The sequence below is a fragment of the Oppia nitens genome, unplaced genomic scaffold (assembly GCF_028296485.1).
Source record: "Oppia nitens isolate AA-2021 unplaced genomic scaffold, nextdenovo-longstitch-racon4-pilon3 scaffold4_pilon_pilon_pilon, whole genome shotgun sequence".
NCBI classification, from domain to species: Eukaryota; Metazoa; Arthropoda; class Arachnida; order Sarcoptiformes; family Oppiidae; genus Oppia; species Oppia nitens.
This window is the reverse complement of record NW_026533232.1, coordinates 1,879,056-1,899,654: the sequence shown is the minus strand read 5'-3', so window position 1 is coordinate 1,899,654 and position 20,599 is coordinate 1,879,056. Positions and strand designations below refer to the sequence as shown.

General features: G+C 27.9%; 5 protein-coding genes and 1 non-coding gene across 7 annotated transcripts; 2 read left to right on the top strand and 4 right to left on the bottom strand.

The window, feature by feature from the left end:
• The first annotated feature begins 741 nt into the window (after nucleotides 1-741).
• On the top strand, nucleotides 742-823 carry Trnal-aag (transfer RNA leucine (anticodon AAG)). The gene has a single exon. It is a non-coding gene; the product is annotated as a tRNA-Leu (tRNA).
• A 666-nt stretch (nucleotides 824-1,489) lies between these two features.
• Nucleotides 1,490-4,119, top strand: LOC128959581 (GATA zinc finger domain-containing protein 14-like). Of its 2 annotated transcripts, none has more exons than XM_054305577.1 (4): nucleotides 1,490-2,380; nucleotides 2,457-2,864; nucleotides 2,936-3,754; nucleotides 3,839-4,119. In XM_054305577.1, the coding sequence occupies exons 1-4, from the start codon at nucleotides 1,804-1,806 to the stop codon at nucleotides 4,045-4,047; spliced, it is 2,013 nt and encodes a 670-aa protein (XP_054161552.1). In that variant the 5' UTR covers nucleotides 1,490-1,803; the 3' UTR covers nucleotides 4,048-4,119. The 2 variants fall into 2 exon arrangements, with proteins under 2 accessions (XP_054161552.1, XP_054161551.1); XM_054305576.1 differs by having other exon boundaries at nucleotides 2,933-3,754.
• A 1,570-nt stretch (nucleotides 4,120-5,689) lies between these two features.
• LOC128959749 (rho GTPase-activating protein gacU-like) lies at nucleotides 5,690-7,388 on the bottom strand. The gene is made up of 2 exons (XM_054305754.1): nucleotides 6,988-7,388; nucleotides 5,690-6,920 (listed from the first exon to the last, which is right to left on the bottom strand). Exons 1-2 carry the CDS (start codon nucleotides 7,231-7,233, stop codon nucleotides 6,075-6,077), a joined length of 1,092 nt encoding a protein of 363 aa, XP_054161729.1. The 5' UTR covers nucleotides 7,234-7,388; the 3' UTR covers nucleotides 5,690-6,074.
• A 2,507-nt stretch (nucleotides 7,389-9,895) lies between these two features.
• LOC128960104 (uncharacterized GMC-type oxidoreductase Mb1310-like) lies at nucleotides 9,896-11,724 on the bottom strand. The gene is made up of 2 exons (XM_054306176.1): nucleotides 10,844-11,724; nucleotides 9,896-10,776 (listed from the first exon to the last, which is right to left on the bottom strand). The coding sequence occupies exons 1-2, from the start codon at nucleotides 11,691-11,693 to the stop codon at nucleotides 9,896-9,898; spliced, it is 1,731 nt and encodes a 576-aa protein (XP_054162151.1). The 5' UTR covers nucleotides 11,694-11,724.
• Nucleotides 11,725-16,718: 4,994 nt separating this feature from the next.
• On the bottom strand, nucleotides 16,719-18,902 carry LOC128960103 (uncharacterized). The gene is made up of 3 exons (XM_054306174.1): nucleotides 18,092-18,902; nucleotides 17,046-17,208; nucleotides 16,719-16,923 (listed from the first exon to the last, which is right to left on the bottom strand). Exons 1-3 carry the CDS (start codon nucleotides 18,867-18,869, stop codon nucleotides 16,719-16,721), a joined length of 1,146 nt encoding a protein of 381 aa, XP_054162149.1. The 5' UTR covers nucleotides 18,870-18,902.
• Nucleotides 18,903-18,995: 93 nt separating this feature from the next.
• LOC128960102 (uncharacterized) lies at nucleotides 18,996-20,565 on the bottom strand. The gene is made up of 4 exons (XM_054306173.1): nucleotides 19,757-20,565; nucleotides 19,433-19,607; nucleotides 19,243-19,348; nucleotides 18,996-19,019 (listed from the first exon to the last, which is right to left on the bottom strand). The coding sequence occupies exons 1-4, from the start codon at nucleotides 20,553-20,555 to the stop codon at nucleotides 18,996-18,998; spliced, it is 1,104 nt and encodes a 367-aa protein (XP_054162148.1). The 5' UTR covers nucleotides 20,556-20,565.
• Between the last annotated feature and the right edge of the window lie 34 nt (nucleotides 20,566-20,599).

Sequence of the window (20,599 nt, the reverse complement as noted above, 5' to 3'; positions counted from 1 at the left end):
TTTTAAAATTAATTTCTAGCGTTTATATACATACCGTTTGCTTTAACTATAGTAATAATAATAATAATAATACTGTATAGTATAGTGTCTTTTATATAATAACAGAATATTCTTAAATAGAATATTATTACAAATATTAGAATATTATTAAAATATAATTATTTAAAAATACTGTTTAGTTTTATGAACTATAATAAAATTTAATATGTTTTATGTATTTTTATTTTTTAAAAAAAAATAATAATAAATATTTATGTTTATTTATCATAAACATAGATAACTTTTAGCTAAATTGTATATTTAAGAGAATTGCTTAATAACATAATATTAAAACATAATATAAATTATTAGTAGTTTTAATTTATAAAAAAAATATAATAGTATCAATTTAAATGTATAAATATTTTTAATAGTCAATTTGATAATTTTTTATTTGCTATCAACTAAATAAACTAAAAAGTTAAATATTTGTATTGATCCATTTATTTAAACTAATTTGTTTATAATAAAAAATTAAGCATGTCAAAAAATTATTTAAAAAATTAATAAAAAAGTATTTTTAAACTATCATACATTGAACCTATATTATTACAGTACTGTATACGCAATGCATACATAAATTATCAATGTTAATACAGTAAATACTTAGATAACTATCTTTTTTTTTAAATATATTTATAAAGTGTAAAATGGACCATGCTATTTATGTACTAGACAATTAATGTCAACAATGGCACCATTGGTAAGGTGGCCGAGCGGTCTAAGGCGCTGGTTTAAGGCACCAGTCTCTTCGGAGGCGTGGGTTCGAATCCCACCCTTGCCAAAGATTTTTGTTGTTGCTGCTGCTGATCTAGGTTAATTATTCACCATTCTTTAATTACTAAAATAAACTGTCCAACACTAACTAATTACTAGTAGTAACTTATAAACATACAGTTTTACTATAGTATATAATAATGATTATTTTTTAAAAAATGTACATGCTTAAAGTATTGTAATATTCCTCTACTTTATTGTATATTATATTCTACAGTATTTTGTACTATACTTTATGTATCAAATAATTTGACAGTTCTATTACAGTATACATAATACATATACAGTATATTTATTATTAATATTAATAGAATAAGAGCGCAAACAAAGAACATTGTTTATTTTAGTTTATAAAAAATCTAACCTGGTCGACATGGCAACTATAAACAACTAGAACACTAGTTACAATGATCATGTTAATTGAACTAGATGAATTTATTTCGATAAAATAATTGTAAATAATCTAACAATATTTGTCTAGATAAATTATACATATATTATAAATAGTTTGGACATAATTAGTTAGATTAGATCACATAATTAACAATTTTACACAAGTTATCTAAACTAAGTTATACTGTATATTTCGTGTACACACATAACGTATTGTCATAACGTTGTATATGAATGATGTGTTGACTGTATGTCTTGAAAATGTTTTTATTGTTTTCCAAATACTATATTATTATCTGAAAACCTATTGTTTGTTCCATTAAATCACGTGTTTATTAAGTAATTCAAAAAAAACAAATGTTTTAATAATAATAATAAAAATCAATTAAATGAATGAATAAACAAAAAATCGATTTAATAAACAAAAACAACAATAAAAACAAAATAAAAACTAAAACATTATTTTCGCTGACATTTCGTTTATTTTGACACTTAAGTGAAGACATTAATCAATTGATTGGTTTGTTTTTGTTTTTTTTGCGGACCAAACAACAAGACCGATGACACCAATTGTTTCCGCCGACGCCGCCATTAATGACTACTACTGACCACTATTTAAATCACAAAAACTTAATGATAATGTGTGACCACCAGACGACAATGATTACCGCCGATGACAACTACGATGAACTTAACGACGAGAATCAGCGACTGACTCAAGAGCTGTCATACGAGCGCCGACTCAACGGACTGTTGGTTGAGATGAAGAACTATTGTCTTCTGGTTAGAGCTCAATGCAAATGTTCGGTCAATACGGATATCTGGCCAAAGATTGTCGCACTGAACGACAACTATAATGCTATGAACAGGAGTCGCAGTCATAACGTATTTGGTTACCGAGGGTATGCCACCCGACCGCACACCACTGAGACAGTTGCAGCCAATCATTGCTGCAATTGTAACAATGATCGCTTCAGTAGTAGCAGACAATCGATGATATCAGTTACCGACAACTGTTGCCGCACTGACTATAACACAGGAAACAGTAGTGATAATAGTCTATCGATAACTAATCAGTCGACGTGTGTTTCAAACACTGGTCAGCGTCGGTCTAGCTCTACGATTAAGCACGAAGTGGTGGTCAATGGACGCGAAATATTACTACCGAACGGTAAGTTTATTAATAATTCGTCCGATAAGTTGTGTTTTTCATCTCTAATCATATTCTGGTTACCGATTATTTCTAGTTCACATAAAACAAGAACCAATTGATGAACTGATACCCGAACCAAAGTTTACGACTAATGTGACAACAAATGACAACAAAGTGACAGCCAATGGTAGTCATAATCAACAGAACAGCCAAAATAAGACTTTGCCCGAAGTTTTTAAAGATGAACCCAAAGTGATACCCATATGTGTCGAGTGTTACGAATGTTTCGAGTCTGAACGGGAACTCGAGATTCATATCAATAGTGTACATAAAGCGCGGCCATCGATGGTCTATAACCAGCAAATCTTTGCCGGCGGTGGTACCGATGTTTTGACTGCCACTAAACCACTACAAACTTACAGATCAATTAGTTTGGACGCAAAGGATGTAAAGTACAATCCATTGTTTGCCATAAACATAACGACAAGCAATAACTCAACAGGTATTTTGATTATTTCAAATTGTGATTTGAAAAAAATATTTTTAAAAAAAAATATATCAATATATCAGCAGATATTTTAAAGCGAAAGAGAGGTCGTCCGCCAAAATTATCGCACAATTATCGACCGATAATATTATCTAAACGACCAGTTGGTCGGCCAAAGAGTTTGGATCACAAACCAAACCACAGTAATAATAACAATAGTAATAATAATAATAATAACAACAACAGTAATGGTAACTATAAGCCATTATTGTTGGCTAAACGGTCAGTCGGTCGTCCAAAAAGTTTGGATCATAACAAACAAAACGCTGAGTCGAAAATAAGTGAGAATAGATCTGTAGGACGACCGAAACTAATGACATCACCGAAGTCGTCGTCGTCGCCGACTGTGTTAAGTCCTGTTGGCAAAAGAGGTCGACCGAAAAAGTTGTTGTCACTCAAGAGTTGTCATTCACTGAAGAGACCCGTCGGACGACCGAAAAAGTTAGTAAATGGAAGTCTGAGTCAATTATCGACTAACGGAATCAAGAAAGTGGACGACAATAACAAAGACACAGTCAATGGACAACAACATGATATGAAGGCAAAGTTTCGGCTAATCACCGAAATTATAAGACATCAATCAAGAGCTAATGGAAATGGATTGTCGTTATTATCTGGTAGACGGATGAACTATGCGACAGCTGCTGTACAACAAAAGCTAACAAATAGTAATAATAATAATAAGACAAATGACAACAACAACAACATTGGTATCACCAGAAAGTTACTCAACAATGCAAAGATCAGACAAAATGGTAGTCACGTATATGTAAAACAAATGGTTAAACAGCGCAACAATAACGAGAATGTTATCACAAATAATAATAATATTAAATCCAATTGTGGTAAACAAAAACAAAATATTTATTTTTATTTTATTGAGTAATTTATTAATTTTTGTATTAATTTTGTTTTCAATGTTTTTTTAGTGCTAAAAATCAAGAGAGGAAGAGGTCGACCACCAAAACATTTATCGAATCTGTCTGATGACGACAACAATGTCAAACCAGTGAAGTTGATGGTCAACAATGGTGTGGCCAACAAACGTACGGCCAAACATCAGTTTAGTGCCGAAGAGATACACAGTGTTTACGAGAACTGGAAACGGAGGCGCACTGAAAAAAACTCTACCAAATAGTCTCAACAAAAAAATAGTCATTTAATTTAATTAATTTGTAATTTAATTATAATTATTATTTTATTAACGTAATAATCATTATTTTCTCCTATAAGTTGTATCCACATCTACTTACCCATGCGTTTGCATGAAATGTACTGTAATTTATATGACATTCATTTTATATTATTATTTTTAATGTTATTTTAATTTTAATATTATTAACATTACTTGTATATGTAATTAATTAATTTCTAATTTTATTTTTTATCATCTATTTAGTTACCGTAGTCTCCAATTTTATTTAAGCTTTAATTTGAGGTCTGTTATTGTACTGTATATTAATTATCCGCTTTTTAATTTATCATTTATTTTTTTCTATAATTTTGTTAATATACTTAACTTTTTTTGTATTTTATTTTAATTTCCTGTAAATTGTTTTTTTATTATAATTATTTGAGTTGATATGTATGTGAAGACAGTTGTGCCACAATAGTTGTTTGATTTATTATTATTATTTTTTTAATTGAAGAATATTTTATTTTTAAAAAAACAATCTAATCATTTGGTTTGTTATTTACCGTATTTTTTATGTTTATTATTTATGTTTGTTTTTTTTATTGTCAGTGAATGTCATTGAAAAAAAAAATAAAAATTGTGGCCAAGTTTTATGAGTGAGATTTGAATCCAAAAAAAAAAGAAACAATAAATTGAACACAAAAGAGAGTAATAATTAATTGATAATTGTATGATATATGCAGCTAATTGTCTTACATATAGTTTTTTATAACTGAACTAATTATAAGTATAACTACAATATTGTACAATAGATAAATATATTATTTAAGAAAACGTAGATTTAAAAAAAATATATATGAATTTTAATGAAAGATCTCTTTAATTAAAAAAATGTTTATAAGTTTTATATATATATATATATTTATTTATCAAAATTAGTTTGACATATAATTATGACTATGCATATGAAAAAGTAAAAAATTGTTATTATGGAAGAGTTTTTAAAAAAAATGAATTGATAAATATGTGTCTATTTTTTAATGATGATAATTATGAACAAAATTACTACTAATAATACTAATACTACTGTACAATGAATTACTATACTAATGATAATAATATAGATCTTTAATTTTTTTTTAATTCTATAATATATATATATACAGTATATATATGGTAAATACAGTATTACAAATTACTAAATCATGTAAAATCATGTTTTTTAAAAATTATTTACTAAATTACAAAAATTCAATATATAGAAAATTATTACCGCGGTAGTATATATTTAGATAGATTGAAATATGCAGACAAACCAAAATTTAATTGATAAATGTAAATACACTTTTTAAAAATTTATATATATATATATTTATAACTGTAATCTCTAATATCACTAATACTAATAGTTAGTAGATATTTATAATGATATACTGTAGTACTTAATAATTAGTTTAACAAAAATAAAATTATATGTGATTTTCCAACTTTTAACTGTAATCTCTAAATATGTAAAGTATAACTTTTTTTAAAAAAAACTATAATTAATTAATGTCTCCTAATTATTACTATAAACTAATTAATGTAACTTTCATTAATATTGAAACTATAAAAAATCAATAAAAATTTTTATATTTTTGCATGTATAATTTTGGATATTTTATTTAATTATTTATTGAATTTTTTTTACAAATTAGGTAATGGATAAAACATTTATTGACTAGTTTTTTTTAAAAAATAAATATTAAATAAATCAGGTAGGTAATAAAATTGTAATAAATAAATTAAACAAAAAATTAAATAAATTAAATGGAAAACATTTTTTTGGAAAACAATCACAAAATGAGATTACAATTGATTTTTTGTTTTTGTTAGATAAATGTCATAAAATGTTTATATTTTATATAAAACATTTAACATTTTGTGTTTTATTTTTTAAATTACAGGTAATTTACCGGTAATTTTACCAGTAATTGAAACATAATTATTTACGATCTTTCATTTCATTTTTCAAATTGTATGTATTATTTTCAAATATCGGTAGACATTTTACGGTTTATCATCGGTGGTCTCATCGGTGCCGAATAGCTGCCGCTATTATCACCGCCGACAGTCGTCGTTGCCGTGGAAGACGCGGCCACTACGGCAGCAGTCATCGAGTCTTCGTCATCGGAAAAGTTGGCCGTTATGTTAAAACTGCGACCAATTCTCAGCTTAGAGTTACCACTACCGGACCGCTGATTCCTGTGGTGGCCAACAACTATGCCGCTGCCTGTAGTGGACGATCCGGTAGTGGTCAACGATGATGACGACGACGACGATTGACCGGGCGTTGTATTCACAGACGACGACCCTTCGGAAGCCGCAGCAGTCATCTCTTCGCGAACCGATTGATGGTCGTTGTTGTCGATGTCGTCGCACTTGTATTTGACCGACTTTTTCGTAGTCTTCAACAGTGATGTACTATTATTGCTGTCAATATCGATGACTGTTGTTGTTGTTGCCGCTGTTGTGTTGTTGACCTCCGGGTGATGTTCGTTGGCGACGACCATAAAACCGTTTGTCATTATTTGTTGTTTACAGGTATTATCGGTCTCAGACAACAACTTTGTGTCCAAACAACTATCGCTAACACTTGTCCTACGATTCTTGTTGTTGATGTTGTTATTATTATAAACTATACTAAAATTATTGTTATTATTGGCGGTATTAGTGTTGTTGTTGTTGTTAATGGCCATCAAATCGTTCAACAACTTCAACAGTATCTCTAGATTTGGCGTCAGTTTCAAGATTTGCGATAATTTTTCCATTTGTTTTGCATTTTCTTCTATTAGTCGAATGTTTTGTTTTTCCAGTTTTTGTTCCAACTCTTGGATCTAATGATACGGACGAAGAGGGTTACCATATATTATAATCAAGACATCAATCTTTCAAAATACAAACCCTATCTCTCATCTGATTCATCTGTTGGCCGAGTAGTTGGACCCGTTGGCTGTGCGACTGTTGCAAACCGAACACTTCATGTCGATGTCTTTCCTCGTTGGCGGCCAACTCGTGTCGCTGACCGGCAATAATGGCCTCCAATTGGTCGACCCGTTCGTGGACGGCCTTCAGATGATGATTGGCCTCTTCAATGCTGACCCGTGACGGTGACGACAGCGGCGGCGGCTTAGTCTTTGACGAAAACATTCAACAGCTTATTGACCGCCTATAACGGAGATCCCGTCGGCTTATGTCCACTGAATACGGCGGACAACACACACAAACACACGACTGCGTCGGACACGCGATGCGCTAATTATAAGCAGTCATTGTATTAATGTATAAACATATGGTGTTTATTAAACAGTAAGTCGACTGTACAGACATTTGTCAATAGTATTGATTTTTCTGAATCTTTATGTTAATAAACTGTATTCTATATTACAGTCAACTATCGCTAATTCCTTAAGTTTCGAAAATGTTTTGACATTTTTTAGCAAATAAAATAATATTTAGTTAATTAATTATTTAAAAAATTAATTAAATACATTTGTTATTTAATTTTTCACACATATATTCATTATATTAATAATTTTTTCGATTAATTTAATTTAATATATTATTTTTAGAAACATTCAAATAAACTAATATACTGTATATTTATATGTATTAAATTTATAAGTGCATTAATTTGTACTATATTTTAATTTAATTAGAATTAAGTTAATTTAGCAAGCTCATAAAAATTTAGTTATTATTTGTTTGCGCTATAATTATATTATTAATTTTAGATATCACGTAAGCATATTTAGATTATTTACATATGTATATATACCGGTATAATATAATAGTAAAATTATGGTTACAAAACTATAGTTATTTTTTTATTATAAACATAAATATAATTAAAATAATAGTTAAAAAAACGCATTTTATTTTTGATATTTATTAATATAATTATTTATTTAATTATAATTTATTTTTTTGATAAATAAATAGTTACAGTATTAAAATATGTAGTCAATAGCATATAATTTATACAACAGTTTAACAAAAACTCAAAACATATGAAAGTATTAATCGGAAAAATATTATAGCAATAGATTCCGATGTCGGGACCCAACAGTTTCTCCATAAATGCCATAATTTTCAATTTAATTGTCAATGATTTTAAACGGGACCGCAATAACACTGTATTCATATTAGTGTACGGTTTACGGGCACTATTAACTACCCGGCATAGACTATAGCAACAAATTGAATAACTTAGTAAATTTACCATGACCATTGTTGCCGTAAATAAACGAGCCAGATACAATGTGTTACGGTAAAATGTACTATACAACATTACTAGACTAGCAATTGGTACTAAATAATAACCAACTAATACATAATATTTAAATGTATGATTTATTTGGTGACAAATTTTTTCGACAAAATTATGTTCGCAAATTGCAATCGACAGTAGAAAATAGTTATCAAATTTTAGGAAATTTTCTATTTTCAATTTGATCATGCTAAATTTTAGACGCAAATACAATGTAAAAAATATAAAATTAAATTCCAGATAAGTTACAAAATAAAATATATGATTTATTATGAAATAGCCAATAATATTCCATATAATATAATAAATAACACAGATAAAAGATAAATGATCAAGACAATATACAGTATTGACTACTATATGACAACAATTGACTATTCTGGGTAAATATTTGATAAATATTATATGAACAAATTGCATGTATAAATTTAATAGTCTAGTTAAAAATTGATTACTTAAGTTATCAAGTTGATATTGACAATGCATACACTTAACTAGATAACTAATTTTGTATAAATAATAACATCGATACCACTCCTGTATATTACTAACAGTTTGAATAAATAATGACATTATTATAAATATACATATTATTATTGATATAATTAATTTGTCACTCAAATATGAGTTAACATTAAATAGTATAATATTTTTATGATGATCAGGGTCATTGATAATAGCAATTAACATAAATCTTATTATAAATATTAATGTCAATAATCTAATCAGTATTAATCGTATAATTCGTTTGGCATTCAATAGCTGACAATAGTAGTAATCATTACTTGTTGGATATAATGTTAAATAGTTATCCGATAAAAATTGATCCATCAATTCAAGCAATTGGCTAATATTGTATTTATTTAAATTCAAATATTTTTTGAATAATTTTCTAATATATATGTTCAATAATAATCTGTAATTATTTAGCATTTTATTAATTTATTTAAAGCACTTTAAAAATAATTGTGTTGAATTTTAAACTAGAAATAACTGAATAATGAATTTTTTATATAAAATTAATTAAAATTTTTATATTTTTTTTAATCAAAATGTTAAATTTGACTTATTATTTATTAACTTAATTTATATAAAATTTATCGTGTGTAATAATTGAAATATATGTGAATTGGAAATTTATTATTTGCTAATCTAAATATTTCATGATTAATTAGCACACAATTATCTATTTACTGTTTAGAAATATTGTTAATTTGATATTTTTATGTTATATATTACAGTTATAAACTAATAAATGAATTAAACATTTAAAACTTAATGCTTTTTAAAATAGACTAATATTATTCTAATTATTTTAATAAAATATGAATTTATTATTTTTATTATATATAAAATTTTATTTATTATTTTATTAATTATTTTATTAAAACAGTACCAGTATATTTATATAAATAACAGTATCTAATAATAATATTCAATTTATGAATAAATATTTATTTTTACACAAATATATAAATAGTATCAATATTTTTTATCACAAATAGTTATATCAATTAATATTTGTTCAATTTTTTTCATTTTTCATAATTTTAACCCAACATTATCTTGCAATATCATATCGGCTGCTTTTTCGGCCACCATAAATGCCACACTGGCCGGACCAGTATTCGGTGTATAGGTATTGCCGACTGGCATTACCGAAGTGTCAGCCACACGCAGTCCGTGTATACCTTTTACGCGCAGTCTTTCATCTAATACAGAGTCCGGTCTATTGGCAGCGCCAAAGGGTACGGCTCCGAGCGGGTGGTACTCAGTGGTGGCGTCTGTACGGATCAAACACTTGTGATATTTGGTACATTTCCATACGGGAAGGTGTCTACAATACGAACACTTTGAGTTCTGTGGCTTTACGGGCACTGAGGCATAGTTTTTGAATGATGTTTTCTCTACAGTATAATAGAACTGTGCGATCGCGTCCAGTAAGCGTAGTCTGTCCCGCGGGTGTCTCAATAAGTTAGGTTGAATGACAGGTAAATCGCGCCAATTGCTGGATCTGAGTCTAACTGTGCCTTTACTCTGACATCGGGTTAGGAATGTAAATGTTTTGCCCACAATTTTCGTGCTATTTGTACTGTCGGGTACAACGTTACCAAAATAGATGATATCTGTATAATTTATTTGTTTATTTAACTTAGAGTTAACCGTAATGTAGAGTCGGGGAGCGTCACACATTGGACCCTTGCCATTAGTTAGACACTCGTCAATCTGCTGATCAGTCAGATTAGGTGTATGTCCAATGAGACTGACATTGTTGATCTCATATAGTAAGCTAATGGCCGGTCTATTTTGATAGCTACTACCAACCGGTAAATCTGCCCAAATGGGTCTAATGTTATGTTGGACTAAATGTTTTCGCGGTCCGATACCCGATAGCATTAGCAGGTGTGGCGAACCGTAACCACCTAATAATGTGAATAGTTATTAACGTTTATTATTTATAGAGTGCAATAATTTTTGTTAAAAAAATACCAGCAGATATGATAATCTCTCTGGAACAGTTAACAGTTGATAATGTGCCATTTTTGAAAACCTGGACGCCATATGCTCTGGGAGATTGTCTGTCACTACCTCCAGCAATGAGCACTTTGGTTGCAACTGTGTTGGCCTGAACATGAAGTTTAGGACACAGTCGGCCAAACTCGATATACCCGTTAGCACTGGACGACCGAACACCATCGGCAAACATTCCCGGTCCTATAGTGGCCAAAGGTCCTGAGTATACATCTGAATCTAAACTAACTGTACCCATCTCTCTGACCGCTTCCATATACTTGTAAAGTATTGGTGGTGTAGAGTGCGGTTGAGTCAATCGTATTGGATTTTTTGGATTCAGATATTTATTATTATGAACACTCGGATCCGTATAGTTTTCGGCTTTCCTAAAATAGGGCAAAACCTCTGCATAGCTCCAACCACGGGCGCCTGTATGTTTCTGTATACTGTCATAGTAAACGGGTGATCCATGACCGTAAACCATAGCGTTGACCGTTGAATCGCCACCCAGTACTTTACCGTGAACTTCTTTCAGGGAACGGTAGTTCATTTCGGGTTGCGGTTCACTTGTGTATGGCCAAAATTGTTCATTGTTCATACGTAAATTGTATGCATAGGCACCGGGCATATCGTTGAACAGTGCGTGTTGTGCACCTCCAGCCTCAACAAGCAGTACCTTATTCTCTGGACGGGCAGCCAAACGACAGGCCACAGCACAGCCGGCCGTACCGCCGCCGACCACAATGTAATCGTAAGTGATTGGCTCAGTCGACTGATTAACCCACCGATTGTGTATTATTTGTCGTTGTTGTAATATGGGAGGCATATAACCCAATACGACTGTCCAACAAAGTAGAGTTGTTAAAACTGTAACTAAAATTATGCACATTTTACTAAATTTTGTTGTTGTTGTAAAATATAAAATACAAGATAAACTTTATTACTATAATTATTAATTTTTTACAATATTTTAATTATAGTTATAACAATATTACAATCAATTATTTTAATGATAGTTATTATAACTCTCTTTATATAAAAAAAATAAATATTAGTAAGTACAACTTTTAAAATTACAAAAAATAATTTATATATATACATACTGTATTAAAAGTGTTATAAAATTTCAATGTTATTTAAATATTTGTCTTTGTTATAAATAGTAATAGTAATAATAATAATAATAATTTTTAATCATAATTTATCTTGATATATTGCTTTATGAAATCATTATTTATTTACTATATTATCATTACAATATATTTATTAAGTTTATTTACTAACATTTAAAAAAATTAGATACTATAATATAATACTTTTCAAATAATACAATAATATATTCATATGAAAAGATTACGAAAAAAATTATTATATTTTTGTGAATATTAATTTTAAACCAAATATTGATATTATATAATATAATTTAATTATAAAATTTTTATAAATTTAGATAAGTATTTCGGCAATAATTGTCAATAACTATCATATAAATGATTTATATTGTAATTTATATAATAGTTTATCTCAATTATATCATATGATTTATTTTTACAACATATTTGTTATAATGTAATCTTAAATATTTTGATTATTTCAAAACAAACGTTAATGAAATATCTGCACAAAAATTAAGATTTACAACTTATATAACTAAAGAAACTTTAATGATTAAGATTTTAATTAAACACTTTAATAAATTGTAATAAATTTTAATAAATTAGATTTGATAAGATAGATTATTTTTGAAATAAATAATTATTTAGTTTTTTTATTATAATATACAAATAAAAAATAACATACAGTAATATTAATAATTTTTTTTATAAATTATATATATTTTTTATATAATTTGAATAGTATATTATCTATTATTACTATTATTATATTTATATATTATCAACAAATAGTAGAGTGTATCAAATTTATTGTTATTTTATTTTTTTTATTTTTAGAGTTGAAGTAAAATATTTCTTTTATACTGCTATAGTCTTTTCATGTAAAACAATTAAAATGAAAGTTATGACAACCCTATAATTTAAATTATTGTTATTTGTAAAATAATTTATTATTATTGAGTTAATTATAACTTTTTATGAAATAATAATAATTAATAATATAATGACAGAATAAAACTTTATTTTACGTTTAATCAATAATACAAGTATTTAGTAATATTGTTTTAATCAGCAAAGACTAAATGTAATTATAATAATATGTCTAAAATATGGTATTTTATAAATAATGTATTTAGTATTTAAGTTTTTCAACTATAAATTTATAATTTTAATAATTAAATACAAACATAATTAACAATGAATAGACCAATACCTAAAGGATTGAAAATATTGTTATCATATCACGCTATAACTGGTAATACACATATTAGATGGAGATTTTATTATTACAACCATGGTACTATAATCAAATTATCATTAATCATATTTAACCTGGTACTATTTGCATTAATCGGTTATGTTATCTATGGATATGTCGATGAATTACTGGACTGGTCTAATGATTATATTCAACAAATATCACGCAAAAAATTTACCATGATAAACATATTATATTCTAGCTCATTTGTTGCCTATATTATTGAATTTTTGATAATATGGTTTATGCTATTAATTAGATCAAAACAAATTATCAAAACATTGCTAACTAACAGTCATTGGTTGTCAATTGATTGTAAAGCTGAACGAAATATAGCCATAACTATAGTAATAATACACTCCTTGTTTGCCATAATTGTTGATTTAATAGCTTATTTGAATTATTATTATTATGAACAATATTTTACATTTACCGAGTTTTTCGGTTATTTATTGCCTATGAATATTGATTTCGTACCGATTTCGTTGATGGCCTATCATAGTTGTTGTGTATCACAAAAGTTACGCGAAATAACTGGCCAATTAAAATCGATAGATAACCTAGGTCATATTGTCAAACAAATGTTAAACATTCAAGTAATTTGCAAACAATTTGATACACATTTCAATGATTATGTTTTCATAACCCTATCGTTGAATACACTGATATTGATAGCAAACTTTTGTATATTATTTATTGATCCGAAAAATAACTTTTATTTAGTAATGGATTCACTAACCGAAGCATTTTTGGTGATTTTCACTATTTGTCTCATATCTCATCTAATGTCTCAAACATATAACAAGTTTTTAGATAAACTGGAGTTTATTGAAACTAAATATTTTAAACAGATTTTTGATAACAAAACTAATTACATAATCATAGATTACCGATTGCATCAAATTGAAGACAATTTATGTTTTACTGCTTATAATTTATATAAAATCAATTTGAAAACATTTTTATCATTAATGGCTCTTATATTTAGTTATTGTGTAATACTAATACAAACTAGTTAATTTAATTATTACTATTTATTTTATAGATTTATTAAATTTGTTAAATTCATTATAATATAAATTTATTTTATTTGCATTTAATATTAATAGTATGTCTTATACCCTGTTTTCATAAAGCAATCTCTCAAAGTATTTTCAAAATTTCTTAATAAAAACACTACTTATACTTGACTTTTAAAGTTAGCAAAAACACAAAACTTTGAGAGAAAGTAGACTTCAAATACTTAATAAAAACCATACTTACAAAGTATGAGGTATAGCACATGCTTTACACATATATTGTATTTATTATATTATTTGCAATTTTTGTATTAATATTTTATGTCAATATAAATATCAAAATCTAAATGATTAATAAATATTAATAATTATAAAAGTAATGCTAAGTATAACTTAATGAAAACGATTTTATACTTTACTTTGAGAGAAATACTTGCAGCGAATGCTTTATGAAAACAATGTATTACTGTATATACTGTGTAAAATAAAATACAATGTTATATTGCATTTATCAATATTATAAAAATATAATACCGATTTTGTTACCCAGATCTTATTGTGATTACAACTGAAAATAATAATTTTTTAATTTATTTTTAATTATTAAAAAATTTATAACCATACAATAACATGGATAAAAATTTAATCAATAAAATCATTTTTAATCTATTTATAAATATTAGCTTTTTTAGTCATAATATGATAAAAAAATATTATACAGTATTTACTATTGTTCACGTGATACATTAAAATTATATTTATCATATGATAAAGCAGCTTTATTAAAGCTATAATTATATTCATATAAAATATATATTTTATTAACTTTTTATATTTTAAGCAATATTGATTACCAATAATAGTTACACAATAATACAAATTATATATGTACTGTATAATACACATTTGATAATCATTAATATTTAGTATTGTGTTAAAAAATATAAAATTTATTTGTAAAAATGTTTATGCATATAAGTTTATGATAAATAAAAAAAATCATTTTTATATATTTTATTATTTTGTTGTAACTTATATAGTATGGTATAGTTAAAGTTTATAAACCAATAATTATTAAAAAAAAAATATTATTAATAAACATAATTGACCATGAATAATAAACAATTAACTGGTGGATTAAAAATATTGTTGACATATCACGCTATAACTGGTAATACACATATTAGATGGAGATTTTATTATTACAACCATGGTACTATAATCAAATTATCATTAATAATATTTAACCTGGTACTATTTGCATTAATCGGTTATGTTATCTATGGATATGTCGATGAATTGCTGGACTGGTCTAATAACGATAAGATGAAAATATTGCGCAAAAAATTCACCTTGATAAATATTCTATACTTTAGCTCATTTGTTGCCTATATTATTGAATTTTTGATGATATGGTTTATGTTATTAATACGATCCAAACATATTGTTAAAACATTAGTGTCTAACAGTAAGTGGTTATCAATTGATTGTAAAATTGAACAATTGATTGCCATAATTATAGTTATAATACACGCTTTATTTGCCATTACTGTCAATTTGATAATTTGTCTAAACTATTATTTTCATGAAAATTATTTTACTTGTATTGATTTTTTTGGTTATCTTTTACCAATACATATGGATTATATTCCCATTTCGTTGATGGCCTATCATAGTTGTTGTGTATCGCAAAAGTTACGCGAAATAACTGGCCAATTAAAATCGATAGATAATCTAGGTCATATTGTCAAACTAATGTTAAACATTCAAGTAATTTGCAAACAATTTGATACATATTTCAATGATTATATTTTCATAACACTATCGTTAAATACACTAATATTAATTGCAAACTTTTGTATGCTATTTATTGATCCAAAAAATAATTATTATTTTACAACGGATTCACTAACCGAAGCATTTTTGGTAATTTTCACAATTTGTCTCATATCTCAACTAATGTCTCAAACATATAACAAGTTTTTAGATAAACTGGAATTTATTGAAACTAAATATTTAAAATATAATAATAAAAATATTGGTAATAATGTTACTCATTACACAATAATATCCAATCGATTACATCAAATTAGAGATGACTTATGTTTTACGGCTTATAATTTGTATAAAATCAATATTAAAACGTTTATATCATTAATGGCTCTGATATTTAGCTATTGTGTTATACTAATACAAACTAGTAGCTAAATTATTAATTAATAACTTTCTATAATAAAATATTTTAGTCTATTTTTATTTGAAAATTAATAATACTGTAAATAGTTCATTAGATACTTAAATAAATAATTAAAAAAAATACTTATTTTAAGATTAATATTTTATTATTTAAACAAATAATTAGATTAATAAATATAATTAAAAACATATATAAAACAAAAGAAATAAACAATTAGCTAAACTATAAATATATGTGTTTTCAAACAAAAAATAATAAACAATTAGATGGCAAACGTTAGTTCAAATAAATCGTTTAGCGGTCTTCTAGGCAATAGATGTAACTGTTGACTGTGATAGTTGTCCTCATTGACCGAAACCAATAAATCGGTGCCACACTCGACAGCGGCTAACCAGTCGTCCCATGAGTTCAATCGGTGACAGTTTGCATGTGTTATCAAATCGTATTGTTTCACATCAATGGCACCACTAAAGGGTTAGACAATCATTGTAGTCATTAAGGGGTGGATATAGTAAGTAATAAATTAGTTGATATAATAGAATTTATAGCAATTTATTAAAAAAATAGAAAATATTTTAACAATACATACGGATTACAAAAGACACGATAGACGAGTACACCGGCATAATTGGGTAGTTTATTGACGGGAACACCCCATTGAATAAACTTAATCAATTTGGACGGATCGTACCAATAGGTTAGCACTCCGTATGCGTTTAGTGAGACAGCGTTGCCAAAGTGTAACACAAATTCTAATATAAGGGATATAATTAGAGACAGAGGAGTTTAGTAGTTGGGTGGGTGTAAAACTGTTTGTTAAATTAGTTGAGATAATTGTGTATGTATGTATGTATGTATGTATGTATGTATGTATGTATGTATGTATGTATGTATGTATGTATGTATGTATGTATGTATGTATGTATGTATGTATGTATGTATGTATGTATGTATGTATGTATGTATGTATGTATGTATGTATGTATGTATGTATGTATGTATGTATGTATGTATGTATGTATGTATGTATGTATGTATGTATGTATGTATGTATGTATGTATGTATGTATGTATGTATGTATGTATGTATGTATGTATGTATGTATGTATGTATGTATGTATGTATGTATGTATGTATGTATGTATGTATGTATGTATGTATGTATGTATGTATGTATGTATGTATGTATGTATGTATGTATGTATGTATGTATGTATGTATGTATGTATGTATGTATGTATGTATGTATGTATGTATGTATGTATGTATGTATGTATGTATGTATGTATGTATGTATGTATGTATGTATGTATGTATGTATGTATGTATGTATGTATGTATGTATGTATGTATGTATGTATGTATGTATGTATGTATGTATGTATGTATGTATGTATGTATGTATGTATGTATGTATGTATGTATGTATGTATGTATGTATGTATGTATGTATGTATGTATGTATGTATGTATGTATGTATGTATGTATGTATGTATGTATGTATGTATGTATGTATGTATGTATGTATGTATGTATGTATGTATGTATGTATGTATGTATGTATGTATGTATGTATGTATGTATGTGTGTTTGTGTGTGTTTTTGTGTGAGCAGAACTACAGGTGCTGCTTACTTATAATGTTAGTGATGGACATAGCCACGTTGATAGTGGTCTGAAAATATATGATATTAATGCCGACTAGTAAGCCATCGGTGTCCACTAAAGCCGTTACGACATCCAATTTATGGACAAATGCCGTGTGTTGGATGAGTTTTTGTGTGAGATCAATATTGTAGGGGATCTGATCGCCAAGTAGTTCAGTCCTTAAACGTTCGGCTGACACTACATAACCTTCCATTAGATTAGGATTTCCGATCCTTGAGCTCACTGTGTAGACAGTTTCGGCCGGTTGTAATGGATCGATGTCGATATTGCGAGACCGAACGCACGGCCAATCTGTTCGTTGGCCGTCCAGCTTAATGATGGCCAGTCTAATGTCGTCCCGTCGGGTCACAACACGACCGGGAGCTTCGCTGCCGTCGGCAAAGCAGACCGTAACCAGTGTTTGAAACGAGAATTTGTCGTTATCGGCTAAAATCAAACCAATCGAATTGTATAGAAAACCCGAACACAAGAAGTCTACAGATGTGCTATTAGTTTGGCTGCCAGTGATAGCATCAGAAAGATTGGCTTTAATGGCGACGTATGGCATAAACCAGTCCCGAGTGAATGGCTCTACTGTCTGTCCGTTTGAAAGATGGGTTGTCCTCAATGCAGCAAATTGTGACCACAATTTACTGGACATTCGTTGATGATGTTGGCCTCTATGGTACCGATAATAATAGGTGGTCGACAGCGATATCAAAGGTAAATATCTTAATTGAAACAAATATTTGTGAATTTGAAACATATTGTAACACTTATTTCATAAAAAACAATAAAAACAACTGATTTTTTTAAAATAATTTCATTAGACTAATAAATTTGTTAATTCAAATAAAATTTGTGTTTAATTTTGATTTTTAATTGTTATGAATTAACACGAGTATAATATAAAATACTGTACAACAAACTATAACAAATTATAAAATGTTATAAAACTTTATGTAATAAATTTGATATTTGAATATATTATAATTGTGAATAAAATAAGACAAAAGTTTTTTTTGGTGACATTTTTGTTGTTGTTTTGTTGATTGCTATTATAATCAAACAAGAAACACAGTGTCCAATGATTTTTTATTAATAGTTATTGTATTGTTTGTATTATTATTGAGTGTCACAGAGATATCGGTGGACACGTCCACTATGGCGTACCAATCGTCCATTGATGTCAACGGTATTGAGTTTACGTGTGTTATCACTTCGTAATCTTTGATAGTACTGGTCCTGATTTATAAACATTTATTTATAAGTTTATAATAACAAATAATAATAGTTTTTTGTTTGTTTAAGTTATATATAAATTATTACCGATATAGATCATCGCGAGATACCCAATAGATAAGTAGACCGCTATAATCGGGTAGTCTATCATAGGGAACGCCCCATTCAACAAATTGATTTCTGAGTGCCGGTTCATACCAGTAAGTCATCAGTCCATATGAATGATAGGACAGAAATGGAAATTCATTTTTATCCAAAAAGGCTAACAATAATAGAAATTTGATAATAAGTTAAACTGTATAAAGTATTGTACAGTTTAGTCAATACCTATCTATTAATATCATATACAGTATATACAGTATATATTTATATATATTATGTATCTATTAAATTGATTAGTAGTAAACTTACACTTAATTTTTTTAATATCCAATGAATAAGCAATAGTTACACATCTCGATTCTGCACCGATATTGAGACCAATCAGCCGACCCTCACTGTCCACTAATGCCACTTCGAGGTGATTGTTAGAAACGGGACACGAGTGCTGTATGAGTGGATCGTCTGGCGGTATGTTTATCGGTAATAGTCCGGTAGTAAACGATTGGGAAGTTTTGTCGACATCTGTAACAGTTCCGTCCATCAATGAAAATCGTATGGCACACGTGTTTACAGTGTATACACGATCGCCGCGTTTGACGGGTTCGTCAACTATGTTGCGAAAGGACACTACTGGCCAATCAGTTCGTGTACTTTCTATTTGAAGAATTGCAACATCCATACCATTGTCTCTGTAGAGAACAGTTCCATCAATTTCAAGATTATTGGAAAAACATATTTTGACGTGAGTTAGAAGTTTAAAATGTAGGTTTCTGGCCATAACCAGACCCGACGGATGGATAATCATACCGGGACCAGTTGTGTACAATGGACCCGTATATCCATCAGGATATCGGTCGATAAATGTATTCTTGACGTTCGGTTTAATGGCAACGTATGGCATAAACCACTCCCGAGTGAATGGCTCTACAGTGCGATCGTTTGAAAGATATGTTGTCCTATATATTGTCCTGAATTGTGGCCACAATTTGCTGGACAGTTGCTGTTTTCGTTGATATCGACTTTTGTGGTACCGATTCCGGAAGTAACACGTTGTGGCTGACAATGATATAAACAGTATATATCTTGAGCTAAACATATTGTAAATCATAACTGTTTTTTGATGACTTATATATACAAATGAAATCAAAATTG

What these genes read in the sequence shown, in the direction of transcription:
- LOC128960103 (XM_054306174.1), bottom strand. Translation starts at nt 18,869, where the DNA reads ATGTTTCAAATTCACAAATATTTGTTTCAATTAAGATATTTACCTTTG. An exon ending in GTCCATCACTAACATTATAA is followed by an intron (nt 17,209 to 18,091) that starts GTAAGCAGCACC and finishes CCCTTATATTAG; the next exon opens with AATTTGTGTTACACTTTGGC. An exon ending in TATCGTGTCTTTTGTAATCC is followed by an intron (nt 16,924 to 17,045) that starts GTATGTATTGTT and finishes CTAACCCTTTAG; the next exon opens with TGGTGCCATTGATGTGAAAC.
- LOC128960102 (XM_054306173.1), bottom strand. Translation starts at nt 20,555, where the DNA reads ATGATTTACAATATGTTTAGCTCAAGATATATACTGTTTATATCATTG. An exon ending in TCTCGCGATGATCTATATCG is followed by an intron (nt 19,349 to 19,432) that starts GTAATAATTTAT and finishes TTTATAAATCAG; the next exon opens with GACCAGTACTATCAAAGATT. An exon ending in ACGTGTCCACCGATATCTCT is followed by an intron (nt 19,020 to 19,242) that starts GTGACACTCAAT and finishes TTTGTTGTACAG; the next exon opens with TATTTTATATTATACTCGTG.
- LOC128959581 (XM_054305576.1), top strand. Translation starts at nt 1,804, where the DNA reads ATGACTACTACTGACCACTATTTAAATCACAAAAACTTAATGATAATG. An exon ending in GACAAGCAATAACTCAACAG is followed by an intron (nt 2,865 to 2,932) that starts GTATTTTGATTA and finishes TCAATATATCAG; the next exon opens with CAGATATTTTAAAGCGAAAG. An exon ending in TAATATTAAATCCAATTGTG is followed by an intron (nt 3,755 to 3,838) that starts GTAAACAAAAAC and finishes ATGTTTTTTTAG; the next exon opens with TGCTAAAAATCAAGAGAGGA.
- LOC128960104 (XM_054306176.1), bottom strand. Translation starts at nt 11,693, where the DNA reads ATGCCTCCCATATTACAACAACGACAAATAATACACAATCGGTGGGTT. An exon ending in AGAGATTATCATATCTGCTG is followed by an intron (nt 10,777 to 10,843) that starts GTATTTTTTTAA and finishes TCACATTATTAG; the next exon opens with GTGGTTACGGTTCGCCACAC.
- LOC128959749 (XM_054305754.1), bottom strand. Translation starts at nt 7,233, where the DNA reads ATGTTTTCGTCAAAGACTAAGCCGCCGCCGCTGTCGTCACCGTCACGG. An exon ending in TGAATCAGATGAGAGATAGG is followed by an intron (nt 6,921 to 6,987) that starts GTTTGTATTTTG and finishes CCGTATCATTAG; the next exon opens with ATCCAAGAGTTGGAACAAAA.